Genomic DNA, 22,134 nt, shown 5'->3' with positions numbered 1-22,134 from the left:
ACACAGATCAATGGAAAAGGACAGAAAGCCCAGAAATAAACCCATGCCCTTATGGTCAATTAATCTACAACAAAGGAGGCAAGAATATACAACGCAGAAAAAAACAGTCTCTTCAATAAGTGGTGCTGGGAAAACTGGACAACTACATGTAAAAGAATGAAATTAGAACATTCTCTAACACCATATAGAAAAATAAACCCAAAATGGATTAAAGACCTAAATATAAGACTGGATACTGTAAAACTCCTAGAGGAAAACATAGGCAGAACACTCTTTGACATAAATCACAGCAATATATTTTTGGATCCATCTCCTAGAGTAAGGAAATAAAAAAATAAATAAACAAATGGGATCTAATTAATCTTAAAAGCTTTTGCTCAGCAAAGGAATCCATATACAAAATGAAAAGACAATCTACAGGCTGGGAGAAAATACTTGCAAACAATGCAACTGACAAGAGATTAATCTCCAAAATATACAAACAGCTCATATAGCTTAATATCAAAAAAACAAACAACCCAATTAAAAAAAAATAGGCAGAAGACCAAAATAGACATTTCTCCAAAGAAGATATACAGATGGCCAACAGGCACATGGAAAAATGCTCAACACTGCTAATTACTAGAGAAATGCAAATCAAAATTACAATGAGGTGCCATCTCATGCTGGTCAGAATGGCCATCATTAAGAAGTCTCCAAATAATAAATGCTGGAGAGGGTATGGAGAAAAAGGAAACCTTTTTCTTTTACATTCCCACTGTTGGTGGGAATAGAGTTGTCATATGCTCCTGAGCATATATCTGGACAAAGCTGTATTTTGAAAAGATACGTGCACCCCTATGTTCACAGCAGCAGTATTTACAATAGCCAAGACATGGAAACAACCTAAATGTCTATCGACAGATAAATAGATAAAGAAGATGCAGCATATACACACAATGGAATATTACTAAGTCATAAAAAAGAATGAAATAATGCCATTTGCAACAACATGGATGGATCTAGAAAGAGATTATCATACTAAGTGAAGTAAGTCAGGCAGAGAAAGACAAATAGCATACAATATCACTGAAATTTTTTTCTTTTTTAGCTGTGTGGCGCAGCTTGCAGAATCTTAGTTCCCCAACCAGGGATTGAACCATGGCCCACAGCAGTGAAAGCACAGAGTCCTAACCACTGGACTGCCAGGGAATTCCAATTATCACTTAAATGTTGACTCTAAAAAAATGATATAAATGAGTTTGTTTACAAAACAGAAATAGACTCACGGGCATAGAAAACAAACTATGTTTACCAAAAGGGAAAGTGGGGAAGGAATAAATTAGGAATTTGAGATTAACAGATACACACTACTATGTATAAAATAGATACATAACAAGGACCTGCTGTATAGCACAGGGAACCATATTCAATACCTTGTAATAACCTATAATGGAAAAGAATCTGAAAAAGAATATAACTGAATCACTTTGCTGTACACCTGAAACTAACACAACGTTGTAAATTAACTATCCTTCAATTTTTAAAAATGGTTAAAAAATGTAGTAAGGAGAATGGCACTGTTTGTACAGTTTTACAAATCTCTCTGCTATCTAGCTTAATAAAAGAGAGCTGGATTCTCCTAATTTGCTTCTGCATTTAACCTGTTTCAACATCCTATGTCATGCAGCCTCTAGAAAATTCCACAATACAGTCATGAGAGAATAAGAGTCAAAAGGCAAGTAACATTTTAGTATTATTATGAAAATGTTTTTGACCTCCTGGACTTCCAAAAAGGGTCTCGAGAAATCCTAGGGGTCCCTAATTATACTTTGAGAACTGCCTGGTAAAAGTTTAGTACTGTGATTCATCTTTATCACATACAGAGGGTAATATGCAGGAGCACAGTGTGCTTTTAGTTGAGGTAAATCTTGAGGAATTCAATTTACAAACATTAAGAACTGGAAGCTCGTCCCTTATATACACTAAGAGTCAAACCTCTCCCAGCTGTCAATGTAAGAAGATCACTACCTTATATCATGGATTTGCCACTCAGTATGGAAAAAAAATTTGTTCCTTGAAAATCCTAAAGAAATTGTATTTGCACGAGGAGCTGAAGAATGTAATCCATTTGATACTATTTATTTAGACCACAAAACTTGTAATTTCACAAATTATTATCTTGAAAATTAAACCATTTGTCTTTTTTCTCTGGTTTGGAAACAATCCACCAGGCACTGAATATAGTAAGGAACACAACTTAGTTGAACCTCAGTGGGCCTCTTGAAACTCACTTTTAAGAGAAATTTAAAGTTGTTTATCGGAATTAAATTGATACCGTAAGAAACAATACGGTAGAGCTTCCCTGGTGGCGCAGTGGTTGAGAGTCCACCTGCCGATGCAGGGGACACGGGTTCGTGCCCTGGTCCGGGAGGATCCCACATGCCGCAGAGCGGCTGGGCCCCGTGAGCCATGGCCGCTGAGCCTGCACGTCCGGAACCTGTGCTCCACAACGGGAGAGGCCACAACAGTGAGAGGCCCGTGTACCGCAAAAAAAAAAAAAAAAAGAAAAAAAAAAGAAAAGAAACAATACGGTAAAACGTTATAGATTTTGCTTTTGTTTCTTTGATAAACATTATCCACAACTGAAATCCATGATTCAACATTATTATACAAGTTAAACTAATCTAGACTGTAGAATCTGCCACACTGCTACAAGTTAGGGAATGAGGAGAAGTATGTACAACCTCTCTGCTGGCTTCAGTTCTGAGCCATATACTCAAGCAGCTGTCAACAGTGATGTACTTACCACCAGTGCTAGAACAAGAGTCCGCACCTTCTCCCCAATCTCAGGTGAGATGTCATTGCCAAACTGTTGCAGAGTGGTGAGGAAACGTTTCAACTTGCTGAGCTGCCGGGCACCACAAGTGGCTGGCAACTGTTGATTTGTTAGTGCAGATGATGTGGAAGAGGCAGGACCATTGCTGAATCTCTGTGGTGGTGATGGGGCACCATTCAGGGTGGGAGGAGAATGGTTGATGCCGTTGCTCACTAAAAGAAAGACTTGGTTTAAGTGCAAAACATAAGGATCTCTGCTAATTTCTTCTTTTTTTGCATTTGCCTTCATTTAAATTTTGTAAATCACATGTTAAAAGAGTACACAAGACATGTTTTCAGCCCTCAGCAATGTTGCTTTATAGTGAGACAGGTTGCCAGGTAAAAAATGGTAACAGAATAACATAAAGTGTTAGAAGAGTATGAGTGCTACAAGAGCAAAGAGAAGGGACATCTAGATTCTACAGGTGCCAAGGGGAGGGATGGGTAGTTTTTAAGACTTCTTGCAATAGGCTGCATGAGAGAAGTCTGGTAGAATATGTATTTCCAATGACTGGACACTCATGCCCATCTTTTATGTGACACCTCCTTCCCAACCTCAGGTTCCCAAAGAATTTAAGCAGTCAATTTAAATATAGCATCTGGAGGCTTCCTTGGTTGCACAGTGGTTAAGAATCCGCCTGCCAATGCGGGGGACATGGGTTTAAGCCCTGGTCTGGGAAGATCCCACATGCCACAGAGCAACTAAGCCTGTGCGCCACAGCTACTGAGCCTGTGCTCTAGAGCCCATGAGCCACAACTACTAAGCCTGCATGCCACAGCTACTGAAGCCCGTGCACCTAGAGCCCATGCTTCACAATAAGAGAAGCCACTGCAATGAGAAGCCCACGCACTGCAATTAAGAGTAGCCCCTGCCCGCCACAACTAGAGAAAGCCCACACGCAGCAACAAAAACCCAATGCGGCCAAAAATAAATTAAATAAATAAATTTATATTAAAAAATATATATATAGCATTTAAACAAGATAATCAGAAAGTAGAGAGTTGTGTTAATGTGAGAAATGTTTTTTTCTAGGCTATAGGTTTAATGACCTGTTCCTGCAATGAGATATATATCTCTTTGACCACTCAGAATATTCATGTCCATTAAAATCAGTTTTTCTCTGCCTTGACAGTGCCAAATTCTTGGTCATTCAATATAGCATTTTCTAGATACCACATGGGACACTTCCATTCTATATTTCGGCTCAAATTATAATACATGTGATAAATTACGGTTTTCCTATTTGCCTGTTCTTTTTCCTTTTTTTAATAAATTTATGTATTTATTTTTATTTTTGTCTGCCTTGGGTCTTTGTTGCTGCATGTGGGGCTTTCTCTAGCTGCGGCAAGCTGGGGCTACTCTTTGTTGTGGTGTGCAGGCTTCTCACTGAGGTGGCTTCTCTTGTTGCAGGGCACGGGCTCTAAGCGCACGGGCTCAGTAGTTGTGGCGCACGGGCTTAGTTGCTCTGTGGCATGTGGGATCTTCCAGGACCAGGGATCGAACCTGTGTCCCCTGCATTGGCAGGTGGATTGTTAACCACTACAGCACCAGGGAAGTCCCTGCCCATTGTTCTTAACAGTCATTTCTTGTAGTTTTAATTTGGAACACAACTCTAGAGCTATGTTCTTGGAGGCAAAGCTCCTTCTTCCCTGATGAATGAAATAAAATTACCTAGTGCCTAAGTGTCAATAGATTTTTCATTTAATCATATCCAGGCTTGAAAATTTAAGAAAGTAAAACTAAGTCTAAAAACATATCACCTGTATTAAGAAGCATTATTTGACAGACTCCACTGCTCCTACTAGATTTAATAACTTTGTTCTGTGCTGCCCATGTACATGCTTCCATTATTTTACTTACCAAATTATACTTATTTCTTTTTGTATTATACTGCCTTGAAAGACTGTCTACTTCTTGATTAAACACACATCTGTGTATATCATAATTAGCTAAGCTGTTATGAACTGTGTATGCTGTATGTGTATGGCTCAATGCATAAAAGGTTAACAGGCTGAGAAAAAGAGGGTGTCTCTACTGTGTCTCCCAGTAAAGGATGCTAGAGCTACTGGAAAGGAAGGCTCAACACTCAACCTCAGCAATACAGAAAGCTGCAATGGTGTACCATTTCTTTGTGTTCACAGAAAGGTCCATTGCCATTGGAGAGCTGCCCTCTTTTGAAGCAACCTGTAAAAATAATACATTGCTATGCTTTTCGCCACCCTGACACTTACACGGGCTGTTTTACAATTTCAGTGAAAGTGTATGATCACATTTTCTGAAATAAAACATATTCATCCCTAAATAGTCAAATACGGGGGTCAAAAGGGTTGACTACACACACACACACACACACACACACACGCACACACACCCCAACTGTCTATATCTTGAAATCTGAATGACAGCCTGGGTTTAAATCTGTTTCACTTCAAGATAGTATCTTTATCTAAGGCTGTTTAACTTTGAGATAAAAAATACAATTTAAGAAAAAAGGGTATCAAACTTCATTTCATAAACTTTGGCTCAAATTGTTACAGCTGCCAGTTACTCAATTTCAAATGTTTTGGGGCAATAAATAATTAAACCTTCTTTTTTAAATTGAGGTTTTAGGACTAAATTTGCGGAGTTACAGGGTTTGGGGAAATTCAGCTTTAGTAGATACTACCAAAAATTTTTCTCATAAACAATGTACGATTGTTCAAGTTGCTCCACACATACTCACCAAAACTTGATATTCTTTTTTATTCTGAACATTCTTGTGGGTGTATGTAGTACTATATTGGGTTTTAGTTTGCATTTCCTTGGTGACTAGCAAGGCTGAACAACTTTTATTTATTGTCTAATATATTTGTTATGGACTAAATTGTATCCCCCTCCCAAACTCCTATGTTGAAGTTGTGACCCCCAGTACCTCAGAATGTGACTATATTTGGAGATAGGGCCCTTAAAGGTTAAATGAGGTCATCTGCCTAAGTCCTAATCCAATATGACTGTTGTACTTATAAGAAGAGGAGGGAGCACCAAGGATGCACATGCACAAGGAAAGGCTATGAGAGGACAGAGCAAGAAGGCAGCTATCTGCAAGACAAGGAAAGAGGCTTCCAAAGAAACCAAACCTGCTGACATCTTGATCTTGGACTTCTAACCTCCAGAACTGTGAAAAAATTAATTCCTGTTGTTTAAGCCACCTAGTCTTTGGTATTTTGTTACAGCAGCCCTAGTAAACTAATAAAATAATCAATTTTTTTTGTAAAAAGCCTTACCATGACAGTCCTGGAGTATAGTTCATTCATTTTATGAAACTTACTTTGAATCCTATTAATCAATATAATAATTTAAATTCATTATTTTAGAGCCAAGGAAATTAAAATAGATACTTACAAGCCAAAAAGTATGAAAACAAAATATTTAGACTACTAAATTTCCAAATACCTAAATCAGCTATGTACTATTCTCAGAGGGAAAAAGCAACTTAGAAAAGAAACAACCAAGACACATGTGTGTGTGTTAACAGCCATTTAAAAAATGTTAAGTAGTATATATAGAAGGCTTAATGACATTCATTTAGATCCAAATGTCACGGTGAACCACAAACCCAAGTAATTAAGAGGTCTCACATGCTGTAGGAGTGAATGACACTGGCCTAGGTCCTCCGGGATTTATTGGTGGGAGGGGTGGCATGGTGGGAGGTGAGGATCTTGACTGTATCTTCACTTCCACAGGCGATCCAGGCATTGCTGGCACCCTTTTGTCAGCACCAACTGTAGAGAATAAAAGGAATGGAAATCAGAATTTTCTGTAAAAGAAAAGTAGTCACAACAATCTGAAATACCAACATATTTACCTAGAGGACTGAGAAGTGAAGAAGATGCTTTCTTAGTATAATAGGTTGAATGGTGGCCCCCCAAAATATGTCTACCTCTTAATTCCTTGAACTGTGAATGTTTCCTTATTTGGAAAAAATGTCCTTGCAGATATAATTAAGTTAAGGATTTTGAGGGGAGGAGATCACCCTGGATTATCTGGGTAGTTCCTAAATCCAGTATGAATGACGTCCTTATAAGAAGAGGAGAAAAGACAGACACACACACAGAGGGAAGTTTACTACGTGAAGACAGACATAGTCCCACAGAGAGAACGCATGTGACAATGGAGGCAGAGATTGGAATGTTGCCATCTACAAGCCAAGGAATGCCAAGGATTATCAGCAAACACCTGAAGCTAGGAGACAGGTATAGAATAGATTCTTCCTCTGAGGCCAAGAAGGAATCAACCCTGCTGATACCTTGATTTTGGATTTCTGACCTCTTGAACTGTGAGAGAATAGTGTTGTTTTAAGCCACCCAGTGTATAGTACTTTTACAGCAATCCTAGGAATCTAAGACAAGGCAGCAAGGTCAAGGGATGATGTGACATTAGAGTTAACAGTGAGGATAGTGGCTGAGAAAGGAAGAAACCAGGTTATAAATTCAGCTTATCTCAACGGCATTCTTTCTTGACTTCTTACAAATTAACTGAAGTAGTAGTGGTAAAAAAAAGCTAATGTGGGACTGTCCAGACAAGTAAGCATCAACTGCATGCCATGGAAATAGAATCAGTCAGTTGTATATAAATTACTATGAATGATGAAATACATATTTATACATATCAACTATTCTAAGTAAGAAAAATGAAGTGGAGTCAACATCTCTGATACCAGGCATGTGATTTACGATGTATATTGTCCAAAAAAAAAGAAAAGTAGAGCTGACCCTAAGCTAAGTACAGGCTACTTCATCTACGAGGACAATTCATAATAAGCAGCTGTTTGATAACACTTGATGGCAACAAATCCCAGAAAGTCAGATTAGGTAGATTAAACTTGATGTTAGAATTAGGTCTGAGCTAATATGAAGAAGACTTGATAATGAAGAGTAATGTTCTAATATCTTCAAAAACTTATTTTTTCCCATTAAAGGGAACTTGTTACCTACTTCGTTAATAATAGGGCCATGGCTACCATAATCACCTTTAAATTGAGCTATGTTCCTCTCAGTAATTCCAAACTTTTCCTTTAAGTACCCTGTGTTTATTCTCCAATAACTGCTGAATTCAATGTAAAGTACAAGAAATGGAGACCAAAGGTTCAAATGAGAATGTTAAATCAAAGTTTTCCTTCACTGAGATCATAGTTACAAACACAATACATATAAAAGGATTCATGACACTGGCAACAAGGCACATCTTGGCACATTCAAGGGCACTTTCTCAAGAGGAAAACATCCCCAAATATTACTTTTATGCCTTAGTTTGCAGTGGTCACATTTTGGGAAGAGATATAATGAATATATAAAGTCAATCAGGGTAGCAATGCCCCCAAGTTACAAATCCCCTGACAAAAATGTGTAGGTCTTTGAGAGCCATGTGAGCACACTCTGCCAGCCCTTCCCATCTCTGTCCAGGACATTTTCTTTGTAAAATGGACGGTCATCCTGTCTGATTAGTGAACTAATTAGGTATTGCGTTTGCCTTTTTCTTCTTGACAGTGTTTTCTCAATGCCCTTCAGAGAACAGTTGACACGTTTCCAGCTCTTCCATCTGGGGCCCAGCTTTCTGGAGGGCGGGGGGAGAAAAGAAGGAAGGAACTAACAGTTGTCTCGCCCTGTTATGTGTTGTGTATAGTGTGCAACAACCTAGGGGGAGCCTTTCTTCAGACCACCTGCCTTTACAGCAAGGGTGCCAAAGGCCGGAGGAGGGCTTATCAGTGAGATGTGTTTTAGCAGTCAGCACTTGGCAGAATGAAAAAGTCAAGAGCAGCCCAACTGCAGAACACTGAATTATATACCAACTGAAAGCTTAGAAACTGGGGAAAACCCAGACTCCAGAGTACGGTTTATATTAGGTTAAAACTACCTATCTCTTATTCACGTCACTACTCACAAACCTTCAACACTAGTATCATTCCTCACGTTTCAAGCAACAACCCTTGTCTAGTAGGAAAAGTATGGGTACAGAGACTGAGAGGTTTGGTGTGAATCGCCATTCTAATGACGATTTTATCACTGAATGATAAAATCTGTATGAATTTTATCTCATCACTTCACCTTTCCAGGCCTCATTTTGATGTATTAGAGATAATGCCTAGGCTAGTGATAGTTATAAAGAAGGTAATCAATAAAGAATAATGATGATTAGAAAACATGACGACTAGTGTCAAGTCCTGATTTTATCACTTAACTAGCCTTATGACTATGTGCAAGTTAACATTAACATTTGTTCCCCAAAGAAAATGTGTATACTATCAACAATCCATGTGACCTCAGAGATACTGTATGGAATGATCCAAGAATCTACAGTCGCAAAAGTACCAAGTACAATGTAAGATGATATTTTTGTTGGAAGCTGGGTGGCAAGAATGCACTTCATGATGTGAGAGCTCTATCCTGGTTTATAAACTGACAAATCCAGCAGTTGCTCAGACGGTAAATAAGGAGTACACTCCAAAGCAGGCATTTTAACCCTCTGCTTGGTGGCCAATACATTCCTTTATGCCATCACGTTTAAAGTGACTTCATTTCTGAATTTTTATAAAACTTAGGTTTTATAAAACATCTACCTGGATCCCTTGAAAGAACCAATGAAATTTTGAGCTCTTTTCAATTCCAGAGAAGCTTAAAGTTCAAAGAGAAGAAATTTTTTTTTTCTTAAGTGTGACTTCAGCCCATAAACACCACTGCTTGAATCAAAGAGACAAAGTATTCAGTCCTAGAAAATTAACCCTTAGTTTTATCAGAAAGGTTCAACTTGATCCTAAACATAGATTCTAAGGTTCAAAGTAACTGATAATTTAGTCACTCTATAACTGTGCTCTGGTTATTTTAAATATTTGGATATATACGGAAATAGACCGACCACATGATTCAACACCTACCAATGTAAAGCCAAACAACCTGAGCTAAAGAAGAGGGACAAACAGGGAAAAATATGTCTGGATAATTATTTTACCCCTTCATTGTGCAAGATGCTATGGATGTCATAAAAATAGAAAACTGATGAAAGAGAGAACAAAATAATAAAGTTTTCTGTGTGACGGCAGTGTGATTTTTCTTTCCACACAGGAATTTGAAGAATCAAACATGAAGCAAAAGAGAAGAATTATTCTGTAGCTTTAAGAGAAAGTAATACTAAACACAAACAAACATCCTAGGTAAGTGCTACTTGAGAAGAATCTTGTATGATAAACTGCCCACAAATGAGGGCATTTACAAATCATTATGAAATGCTTTTCCACTACAGTTCTTTAAAAATTACTGAGGTTGACAAAGGAACAATAAATAGAAGAAGTATAAAAATGAGAGAAGAAAAATGCAATTATGTGAGGGGAAGGGCTACCCACAAACAACTGTAAAGAAGGGGAACTCCCAGGGCTGCAAGTGCAAAGGATGTTTAGGTGAAAGAAGGTGAGCTTGATGTGAAGGATGCTCTATCACTTACTTGTGTGACTATGGTTTTCTTCATCTGTCTCTGAGGGTAATACTTACAACACAGGGTTATTGGGAAGGGAAATGTATGTAATATACGTAATAATGGCTGGTACAACGCAGTACACACTCTTACATGTTTACTTGAATCAGATGAACAATCTACTAGAAGGAATCATTTTATTTGGCCATTGAGATGTTTATCTATGCTAAACTCTGGGTAGAAGAAGATATGGTCAAGTGCTCCTGATTATCATCTATGAGGAAAATAAGCTGAGTATAGACCTTTCAGATGCACAGTACAGAAATGCTGATCATTCTAAACAGGGTGTCCAAGAAAGCCATTACCATTTCTTTAAAACAAATCATATTCCTAACTAAGAAATAATCGTGATGGTTTAAAGAGAACTATTTTGGGGGGCAGAGGCTAACTAAGTAGATAACTCTCTTTTTTGTATGTATTATAAGTATACATTTATATGGTTCAAAAATCAATATATGAGATAAAAAGAAATACTCCCTGCTTCTATACCTACATACCCCACCTCATATGTAACCATTTTAATCTGTTTCTTGTGTATCCATCCATCCTTTCTCTGTACAAATGAGCAAACGCAAAAATAAATTCTTATCCCATCCCCATTTATACAAAGACAGCATAATTACATTAAACTAAGCATCCCTAAGAATGGCACCATGCCTTTTGCAATGCCTCAGGAAATGGGATCTTATTCCCCTGAGTCTGGCCAGGCTCCCTGACTTGCTCTGGCCCATATAATGTGATGGAAGTGTAACAGTGCTGGTTCTACACCTGTCTCAGAATGCTAACCCTGCCATGAAAGCAAATCCAGACTAGTCTGCTGGAGGATGAGACCACATGGAGCAGAGATGAGTTATACCAGCTAAGGCCAGCTGATCCCAAACATGTAAGATCCTAACCTAATGAGTCTGATCTGTAGTTAACTGCTTGCAGACATATGAATCAATGAGCAAAAGCAAGAGCAGGAGAACTTCCCGACTCATAGATTCATAACCCAAAAAACCCCCAAAATTATTGTTTTAGGCCACTAAGTTTTAGCATGGTTTCTTATAGCAACAGACAACTGATCCATACCACACACAAACTATACTACTCCTTGGTTTTTTGTTTCTTTTGTTTTATAATTTTACAGTATGTCCTGAAATTCTTAATTCCACAACCTTTTTTTCTTTTTAACAAATGCATGATGGAGGTAAGGGATAAATTGGGAAACTGGGATTGACATATACACAGTACGATATATAAAATAGAGAACTAATAAGAACTTACTGTACAGCACAGGGAACTCTACTCAGTACTCTGTAATGACCTATATGGGAACAGAATCTAAAAAAGAGTGGATATATGTATAACTGATTCACTTTGCCGTACAGCAGAAACTAACACAACATTGTAAATCAACTATACTCCAATAAAAACTAATAAAAAAAATGCATGATAGTCCATTGTGGGGATGTACCACAGTTTATTTGAACAATTCTCTACTGATGAATTGGATTATTTCCAATCATTTGTAGTTGAATTTTGAGGTGCTCTAGATGCCATGCTACTGACTGACCTGTGCCAGACTTTGGCAAAGAGATAAAGAAGACAGGGCCCTGAGTTACAGCAAAGACAGATACATTTAAATGTGTACAAAATACTAAGAAATTAAAGAAGTAGAAGCATGACTTACTCATGAAGGCCAGGGATGTCTCTACAGACCATTAAGTGGTTTACTGGGAAGGCTACATGGGCTTTCCAGGTAGCACATGACAAAAAGCATGAAGGGTATAGTTTGAATGGTGCCCCTAAAGTTGGGATCAGAACCAAGGGAAAAATCAGGAAAAAGATTTTCTTGACCACAATTTCTCTTTAACCACTGCCAAGAATAGGTAAATGTTCTAAATGTGTAACTGTCATATAAGAAGCATTTCCAAAAAAAAAAAAAGAAGCATTTCCAAAAATGACTATTTTAATCTGTTAAAGATAGTGGAAAGCACAGCAAAACTACTGTTGCACTTACAGGCTTATAAGTCTGGTTAAACTGATTATGGACATAGGACATGCTTAAGGATGAGCATTTCCCATCCTTGTAGCTCTGCCACAAACCTGACAATGCATCCAACTTTCTAACAACATCCAGCCTTCATATGCGGAGATGGCCAGGAATAATTGTTTACAATGGCACATAATTTATTATTCAACAAAAACTGAGGCATAAGGACTCAAGAAAAGATATTAACAGAAAATATTTCACAAGGGACCTTGAAGACATAGCCCAACTATAACAAAAATAATGCTTTACCATATACTACAATAGGGATTGAAAAAACAAATTTTCCCATTCCACATTGATAAATACATTGGAATTTTTTTAATATACAGCAGGTTCTTATTAGTCAGCAATTTTATACACACCAGTGTGTACATGTCAATCCCAATCGCCCAGTTGATCACACCACCACCATAACCCCCCCGTGGCATTCTCCCTTTGGTGTCCATACGTTTATTCTCTACATCTGTGTCTCAATTTCTGTCCTGCAAACCAGTTCATCTGTACCATTTTTCTAGGTTCCACATATATGCGATTATATACAATATTTGTTTTTCTCTTTCTGACTTACTTCACTCTGTATGACAGTCTCCAGATCCATCCAGGTTTCAACAAATGACCCAATTTCGTTCCTTTTTATGGCTGAGTAATATTCCATTGTATACATGTACCACAACTTATTTATCCATTCATCTGTCGATGGGCATTTAGGTTGCTTCCATGACCTGGCTATTGTAAATAGTGCTGCAATGAACATTCGAGTGCATGTGTCTTTTTGAATTATGCTTTTCTCTGGGTATATGCCCAGTGCTGGGATTGCTGGATCATATGGTAATTCTATTTTTAGTTTTTTCAGGAACCTCCATACTGTTCTCCATAGTGGCTGTATCAATTTACATTCCCACCAACAGTACAAGAGGGTTCCCTTTTCTCCACACCCTCTCCAGCATTTGCTGTTTGTAGATTTTCTGATGATGCCCATTCTAACTGGTGTGAGGTAATACCTCACTGTAGTTTTGATTTACATTTCTCTACTAATTAGTGATGCTGAGCAGCTTTTCATGTGCTTCTTGGCCATCTGTATGTCTTCTTTGGAGAAATGCCTATTGAGGCTGAGGTCTTCTGCCCTTTTTGGATTGGGTTGTTTGTTTTTTTAATACTGAGCTGCAGGAGCTATTTATATAGTTTGGAGATTAATCCTTTGTCCATTCATTCGTTTGCAAATATTTTCTCCCATTCTGCGGGTTGTCGTTTCACCTTGTTTATGGTTTCCTTTGCTGTGCAAAAGCTTTGAAGTTTCATTAGGTCCCGTTTGTTTAATTTTGTTTTTATTTCCATTACTCTAGGAGGTGGATCAAAAAAGATCTTGCTGTGATTTATGTCAAAGAGTGTTCTTCCTATGTTTTCCTCTAAGACTTTTATAGTGTCCGGTCTTACATTTAGGTCTCTAATCCATTTTGAGTTTATTTTTGGGTATGGTGTTAGGGAGTGTTCTAATTTCACTCTTTTACAGGTAGCTGTCCAGTTATCCCAGCACCACTTATTGAAGAGACTGTCTTTTCTCCATTGTATATCCTTACCTCCTTTATTATAGATTAGTTGACCACAGGTGTGTGGGTTTATCTCTGGGCTTTCTATCTTGTTCCATTGATCTATGTTTCTGTGCCAGTACCATATTGTCTGTATCATTGTAGTATAGTCTGAAACCAGGGAGTCTGATTCCACCACCTGCGTTTTTTTCCCTCAAGACTGCTTTGGCTATTCAGGGACTTTTGTGTCTCCATACAAATTTTAAGATTTTTTGTTCTAGTCCCATAAAAAAAGCCATTGGTAGTTTGATAGGGATTACACTGAATCTGTAGATTGCTTTATGTAGTATAGTCATTTTCACAGTATTGATACTTCTAATCCAAGAACATGGTATATCTTTCCATCTGTTCGTATCATCTTTAATTTCTTTCATCAGTGTCTTATAGTTTTCTGCATACAGGTCTTCTGTCTCCCTAGGTAGGTTTATTCCTAGGTATTTTATTCTTTTTGTTGCAGTAGTAAATGGGAGTGTTTCCTTAATTTCTCTTTCAGATTTTTCATCATTAGTATATAGGAATGCAACAGATTTCTGTGAATTAATTTTCTATCCTGCAACTTCACCAAACTCATTGATTAGCTCTAGTAGTTTTCTGGTGGCATCTTTAGGATTCTCTATGTATAGTATCATGTCATCTGCAAACAGTGACAGTTTTACTTCTTCTTTTCCAATTTGTATTCCTTTTATTTCTTTTCCTTCTCTGATTGCCGTGGCTAGTACTTCCAATACTATGTTGAATAATAGTGGTGAGAGTGGACATTTTTGTCTTGTTCCTGATCTTAGAGGAAATGCTTTCAGTTTTTCACAATTGAGAATGATGTTTGCTGTGGGTTTCTGTATATGGCCTTTATTATGTTGAGGTAGGTTCCCTCTATGCCCACTTTCTGGAGAGTTTTTATCATAAATGGGTGTTGAATTTTGTCAAAAGCATTTTCTGCATCTATTGAGATGATCATATGGTTTTTATTCTTCAATTTGTTAATATGGTGTATCACATTGATTGATTTGCATATATTGAAGAATCCTGGTATACCTGGGATAAATCCCACTTGATCATGGTGTATGATCCTTTTAATGTGTTGTTGGATTCTGTTTGCTAGTATTTTGTTGAGAATTTTTGCATCTATATTTATCAGTGATATTGGTCTGTAATTTTCTTTTTTTGTAGTATCTTTGTCTGATTTTGGTATCAGGGTGATGGTGGCCTCAATGAGTTTGGGAGTGTTCCTTCCTCTGCAATTTTTTGGAGGAGTTTGAGAAGGATGGGTGTTAGCTCTTCTCTAAATGTTTGATACAATTCACATGTGAAGCCATCTGGTCCTGGACTTTTGTTTCTTGGAAGATTTTTAATCACAGTTTGAATTTCACTACTTGTGATTGGTCTGTTCATATTTTCTGTTTCTTCCTGGTTCAGTCTTGGAAGGTTATACCTTTCTAAGAATTTGTCCATTTCTTCCAGGTTGTCCATTTTATTGGCATAGAGTTGCTTGTAGTAGTCTCTTAGGATGCTTTGTATTCCTGCGGTGTCTGTTGTAACTGCTCCTTTTTCATTTCTAATTTTATTGATTAGAGTCCTCTCCCCCTTTTTCTTGATGAGTCAGGCTAATGGTTGGTCAATGTATCTTCTGAAAGAACCAGCTTTTAGTTTTATTGATCTTTGCTATTGTTTTCTTTGTTTCTATTTCATTTATTTCTGCTCTGATCTTTATGATTTCTTTACTTCTGCTAACTTTGGGTTTTGTTTGTTCTTCTTCCTCTAGTTCCTTTAGGTGTAAGGTTAGATTGTTTATTTGAGATTTTTCTTGTTTCTTGAGGTAGGCTTGTATAGTTATAAACTTCCCTCTTAGAACTGCTTTTGCTGCATCCCATAGGTTTTGGATCATCGTGTTTTCATTGTCATTTGTCTCTAGGTATTTTTTGATTTCCTCTTTGATTTCTTCAGTGATCTCTTGGGTATTTAGAACAGATTGTTTAGCCTCTGTGTGTTTGTGTTTTTTACGTTTTTTTACCTGTACTTCATTTCTAATCTCATAGCATTGTGGTCAGAAAAGATGCTGGATATGACTTCAATTTTCTTAAATTTACTGAGGCTTGATTTGTGACCCAATATGTGATGTATCCTGGGGAACGTTCCGTGTGCACTTGAGAAGAAAGTGTAATCTGCTGTTTTTGGATGGAATGTCCTATAAATATCAATTAAATCTATCTGGTCTATTGTGTCATTTAAAGCTTCTGTTTTCTTATTTATTTTCATTTTGGATGATCTGTCCATTGGTGTAAGTGAAGTGTTAAAATCCCCATTACTGTGTTACTGTCGATTTCCTCTTTTATAGCTGTTAGCAGTTGCCTTATGTATTGAGGTGCTCCTATGTGGGTGCATATATATTTATAATTGTTATATCTTTTTCTTGGATTGGTCCCTTGATCATTATGTAGTGTCCTTCCTTGTCTCTTGTAACATTCTTTATTTTAAAGTCTATTTTATCTGATATGAGTATTGCTACTCCAGCTTTCTTTTGATTTCCATTTGCATGGAATATCTTTTTCCATCCCCTCACTTTCAGTCTGTAAGTGTCCCTAGGTCTGAAAGTGGGTCTCTTGTAGACAGCATATATATGGGTCTTGTTTTTGTGTCCATTCAGCAAGCCTGTGTTTTTTATTTGGAGCATTTCATCCATTCATGTTTAAGGTAATTATCGATATGTATGTACCTATGAACATTTTCTTAATTGTTCTGCGTTTGTTTTTGTAGGTCCTTTTCTTCTCTTGTGTTTCCCACTTAGAGAAGTTCCTTTAGCATTTGTTGTAGAGCTGGTTTGGTGGTGCTGAATTCTCTTAGCTTGTGCTTGTCTGTAAAGCTTTTGATTTCTCCATCGAATCTGAATGAGATCCTTGCCAGGTACAGTACTCTTGGTTGTAGGTTCTTCCCTTTCATCACTTTAAGTATATCATGCCACTCCCTTCTGGCTTGTAGAGTTTCTGCTGAGAAATCAGCTGTTACCCTTCTGGGAGTTCCCTTGTATTTGTTATTTGTCGTTTTTCCCTTATTTGTCGTTTTTCAGTGATTTTTCTTTGTCTTTAATTTTTGTCAATTTGATTACTATGTGTCTCGGCGTGTTTCTCCTTGGGTTTATCCTGTATGGTACTCTCTGCGCTTCCTGGACTTGGGTGGCTATTTCCTTTCCCATGTTAGGGAAGTTTTCGACTATAATCTCTTCAAACATTTTCTCTGGTCCTTTCTCTCTCTCTTCTCCTTCTGGGACCCCTATAATGCGAATGTTGTTGCGTTTAATGTTGTCCCAGAGGTCTCTTAGGTTGTCTTCATTTCTTTTCATTCTGTTTTCTTTATTCTGTTCCACAGCAGTGAATTCCCCCATTCTGTCATCCAGGTCACTTATCTGTTCTTCTGCCTCAGTTATTCTGCTATTGATTCCTTCTAGTGTAGTTTTCATTTTAGTTATTGTATTGTTCATCTCTGTTTGTTTGTTCTTTATTTCTTCTAGGACTTTGTTAAACATTTCTTGCATCTTCTCTATCTTTGCCTCCATTCTTTTTCCGAGGTCCTGGATCATCTTCCCTATCATTCTTCTGAATTCTTTTTCTGGAACGTTGCCTATCTCCACTTCATTTAGTTGTTTTTTTGGGGTGTTATCTTGTTCCTTCATCTGGTACATAGCCCTCTGCCTTTTCATCTTGTCTATCTCTCTGTGAAAGTGGTTTTTGTTCCACAGGTTGTAGGATTGCAGTTCTTCTTGCTTCTGCTGTCTGCCCTCTGGTGGATGAGGCTATCTAAGAGGCTTGTGCAAGTTTCCTGATGGGAGGGAATGGTGGTGGGTAGAGCTGACTGTTGCTCTGGTGCGCAGAACTCAGTAAAACTTTAATCCTCTTGACTGCTGATGGGTGGGGTTGGGTTACCTTCCTGTTGGTTGTTTGGCCTGAGGCAACTCAACACTGGGGCCTACCTGGGGTCTTTTTTTTTTTTTTAATTTTATTGTTTATTTATTTATTTAATTTTTGGCTGTGTAGTGTCTTCGTTTCTGTGCGAGGGCTTTCTCTACTTGAGGCAAGCGGGGCCCACTCTTCATCGCGGTGCACAGGTCTCTCACTATCGCGACCTCTCTTGTTGCGGAGCACAGGCTGCAGATGCATAGGCTCAGTAGTTGTGGCCCACAGGCCCACCCGCTCCATGGCATGTGGGATCTTCCCAGACCAGGGCTCGAACCCGTGTCCCCTGCATTGGCAGGCAGACCCTCAACCACTGTGCCACCATGGAAGCCCTACCTGGGCACTTTGGTGAGGTTAATGGCAGACTCTGGGAGGGCTCACACCAAGGAGTACTTCCCAGAACTTCTGCTGCCAGTGTCCTTGTCCCCACGGTTAGCCACAGCCACCCCCTGCCTCTGCAGGAGACCCTCTAACACTAGCAGGTAGGTCTGGTTCAGTCTCCCCAGGGGTCACAGCTCCTTCCCCTGGGTCCCGATGTGCACACTACTTTGTGTGTGCCCTCCAAGAGTGGAGTCTCTGTTTCCCCCAGTCCTGTCAAAGTCCTGCAATCAAATCCCACTAGCCTGCAAAGTCTGATTCTCTAGGAATTCCTCCTCCCGTTGCCAGACCCCCAGGTTGGGAAGCCTGACATGGGGCTCAGAACCTTCACTCCAGTGGGTGGACTTCTGTGGTATAAGTGTTCTCCAGTCTGTGAGTCACCCACCCAGCAGTTATGGGATTTGATTTTACTGTGATTGTGCCCCTTCTACCGTCTCACTGTGGCTTCTTCTTTGTCTTTGGATGTGGGGTATCTTTCTTGGTGAGTTCCAGTGTCTTCCTGTCGATGATTGTCCAGCAGCTGGTTGTGATTCTGGTGTTCTCGCGAGAGGGAGTGAGACCACATGCTTCTACTCCGCCATCTTGGTTCAGGCCGCTACACTGGAAAATTAATTTAATACATTCCTACAGCTCAGGGATCAGCAAACTTTTTCTGCAAAGGGCAAGATAGTAAATATTTTTGGCATTTTGGGCCATATGGTCTCTGTCACAACTATTTCACTCTGCTGTGGTGGTACAGTAGACAATACACAAAGAACTGGGCTGTGTTCCAATAAAACTTTATATGCAAAAATTGGCAGTGGGCCATAGTTAACCAACCTCTGCTATGGTTGATTAAAAAACTGCAAAAATTCAACCATCTAATTCTTAGTTTACTTTTTTTTCTATGCCTATAAAACTTCTTTTTTTTAACCCACATCCACTGAAGTGGTTCATCTGAATAATGTTTTTGTTTTCTTAAGACTGGTTATAAAGAGACTTCTACTTATTGACCTTGAAAGAAAATAACATATGGAAATTACTTTAAAACAGAAAAAAATTATTTAAAGACAGAACACTAACAACATAAGTCAGAGCTAAGGAGCTGCAAATAGGAGGCTAGTTACCTGATGTTCTTCCAAAAATCAGACAGACCTAAAAGGAGAACCTCAAAGATGACCAGCATACCTGTGAAGGATCACTGGCTTCATGATTATGCTTATCTCCTCCTTATTCATCTCTTTTCTGTATCTTCTACGGGTGCCATCTGACACCATACACAGAGATAACCCAGAATATATAAGTAACTCTAACAACTTGATAATAACAAACAACCCAATTTTAAGAATGCACAGAAAGATTTAAAGGGACAATTCCCAAAAGATATACAAATGACTGATAAGGACATAAAAAGATGCTCAACATGCTAGTCATCAAAGAAACACAAATTGTAACACATCAACAAAAAGGAACACAATACCAGGACTTCCCTGGTGGTCCAGTGGGTAAGAATCTGCGCTCCCAATGCAGGGGGCCCGGGATCTATCCCGGATCAGAACTAGATCCCACATGTATGCCGCAATTAAGAGTTCCCATGCCACAACTAAGAAGCCTGCATGCTGCACCTAAAAGATCCCACATGCTGCAACTAAGACCCAGGACCGCCAAAATAAATAAATCTTTAAAAAAAAAAAAAAAGAACACACTACCATCCAACAACATGGGTGAATACCAGAAGCATTAGGCTAAGTGAAAGATGCCAGGCACACAACAAAACTACATACTGTATTATCCTATTTACAAGAAACTTTAGATAAGACAAAATTAGTGACAAAAAGCAGATCAGTCCCTGGTACTGATGGGAAGAAACTGACTACAAAGGGGCACATTAGGGGGCATGATAAATCTTTTTATGGTGATGGAAATATTCTATATCTTGATTATAATGGTGCTAACACAACTACATACATTAGCTAAAACTTAAACTGTATATATTACATGCGTGAATTTTATTATATATAAATTATATCACAATAAAGCTGAAAAAATTAGCAAACCAAATCCATCAATGTATTTTTTTTAAAGAAATCACAATCAAGCTGAGTTTATTTAAGAATGTAAGGATAATATACTATTAGAAAATCCAATTATTCACCACATTAACAGATTTTTTAAAAACACCTTGAAAAGAATGAAATAATGCCATTTACAGCAACATGGATGGATCTGGAGATTGTCATACTAAGTGAAGTAAGCCAGACAAAGAAAGACAAATATCATATGATATTGTTTATATGTGGAATCTAAAAAAATGGTACAAATGATCTTATTTAGAAAACAGAAATACAGTCACAGATGTAGAAAACAAACGTAAGGTTATGGGGTCGGGGGAGGGATAAATTGGGAGACTGGGATTGATGTATACACACTACTATATATAAAACAGATAACTAATAAGAACCTACTGTATAGCACAGGGGACTCTACTTAATACTCTGTAATTACCTGTATGGGAAAAGAAGCTAAAAAAGAGTGGATATATATGTGTAACAGATTTACTTTGCTGTACAGCAGAAACTAACATAATATTGTAAATCAACTATACTCCAATAAAAATTAATTTTTAAAAATCCTCCCTCCCAAAACCCACCTTAAAATCACCTCTATAATTACAGAAAAGCATTCACTAAAACCCAATTCCACTCATGAGCATGAATAAAACTAGAAATAGAAGATCAATTCCTTAACTTGATACAGGGTCTCCTCTAAAAACCCATATACTTATTGGTGAAATATTGTAAGCAATGCCTTTCAACTCCAAAAGATAAAGATGTCTAGTATCTATGCTTCTATTCAATATTTACTCAAGGGTCAAGCCATAGCAGCAGGACAGTTAACCAACCATAATGGGTATAAGGATTGGAAAGAAAGAAATAAAATTATCCTTTTGTACACACAAGATGACTTTCTATATAGAACCAAGAGACTCTACCACCCAATATTAGAATTAACATGCAGGTTCAGCAGGGTTGCTAGATAAAAGTCCAATATTTTAAAAATTAATTACATTCCTATATACCAGCAAATAAACAGTAATTTCAAAAACATACGAATATACAACAAAAAGTATAAACCACCTAGGAATAAACCTAACACAAGATATATAAAACCTTTATAAAGAACATAAGTAGACAGAAAGACATAAAAGGAGACAAATAGTTGGAAAGATCTATTGTGCTTATGGATGGGAAGACTTACTATTACTAATATTTTCTCTTCATTTTAATGTATAAATTCAATGCAATTCTTATTACATGCCAGCAAGACTTTTGGTGTAACCTGATGAGCAATTACTAAAATTTACATATAAGAGAAACATGTTAAATGTCCAGCAATAGAGAATAGACAACTGTGGCTAATTCAGAAATGAAACAGTCAATACTGTTAAAATAAGAGAACCAGAGCTCTATGTATCGAAAAGATAAATCTCAAAACAATGTAAAAATATTTGGTAAAAAGAGTATGTTGCCGGAAAAATATGGATAGTATGACATTTCCATAAAAACCATTTTAAAATTTATATATGATAAGGGATTGATTTACATGCGATACATTTACATACATATATGTAGTAAAATATTTTTCAAAAGCAAGGGAATAATAAACATCAAATTCAGGATACTGACTAATGCAAAGGGAAGAAAAGGAATGGAATCAGGCAGAGTCACAAATTGTAGTTCTAACATTTCACTTCATTAAGAGATCTGAAGCAAATTATAAGACAAAACATTAAAATTTGACAAAGCTAAGGGTGGGTACATGAGTGTTTGTTATATTGTGCTTTTTTCTTAC

At 37.7% G+C, this 22,134-nt stretch overlaps 1 protein-coding gene across 4 annotated transcripts in view; it reads right to left on the bottom strand.

Annotated features, from left to right (window-relative positions):
* The window catches only part of CBFA2T2 (CBFA2/RUNX1 partner transcriptional co-repressor 2), a 169,425-nt gene that overhangs the window by 41,964 nt on the left and 105,327 nt on the right, over positions 1-22,134 (bottom strand). For all 4 annotated transcript variants that reach the window (XM_019950876.3, XM_019950877.3, XM_073792869.1 and 1 more), the window contains exons 2-3: positions 6,475-6,618; positions 2,789-3,030 (exon numbers count right to left, since the gene is read on the bottom strand). In XM_019950876.3, coding sequence (XP_019806435.1) covers positions 2,789-3,030; positions 6,475-6,618 — 386 coding nt within the window. The remainder of the gene's footprint in view (positions 1-2,788; positions 3,031-6,474; positions 6,619-22,134) is intronic.

The sequence above is a fragment of the Tursiops truncatus genome, chromosome 15, assembly GCF_011762595.2.
Source record: "Tursiops truncatus isolate mTurTru1 chromosome 15, mTurTru1.mat.Y, whole genome shotgun sequence".
NCBI lineage: Eukaryota > Metazoa > Chordata > Mammalia > Artiodactyla > Delphinidae > Tursiops > Tursiops truncatus.
The sequence above is the reverse complement of the archived record's forward strand: the minus strand, read 5'-3'. Positions and strand labels throughout refer to the sequence as shown.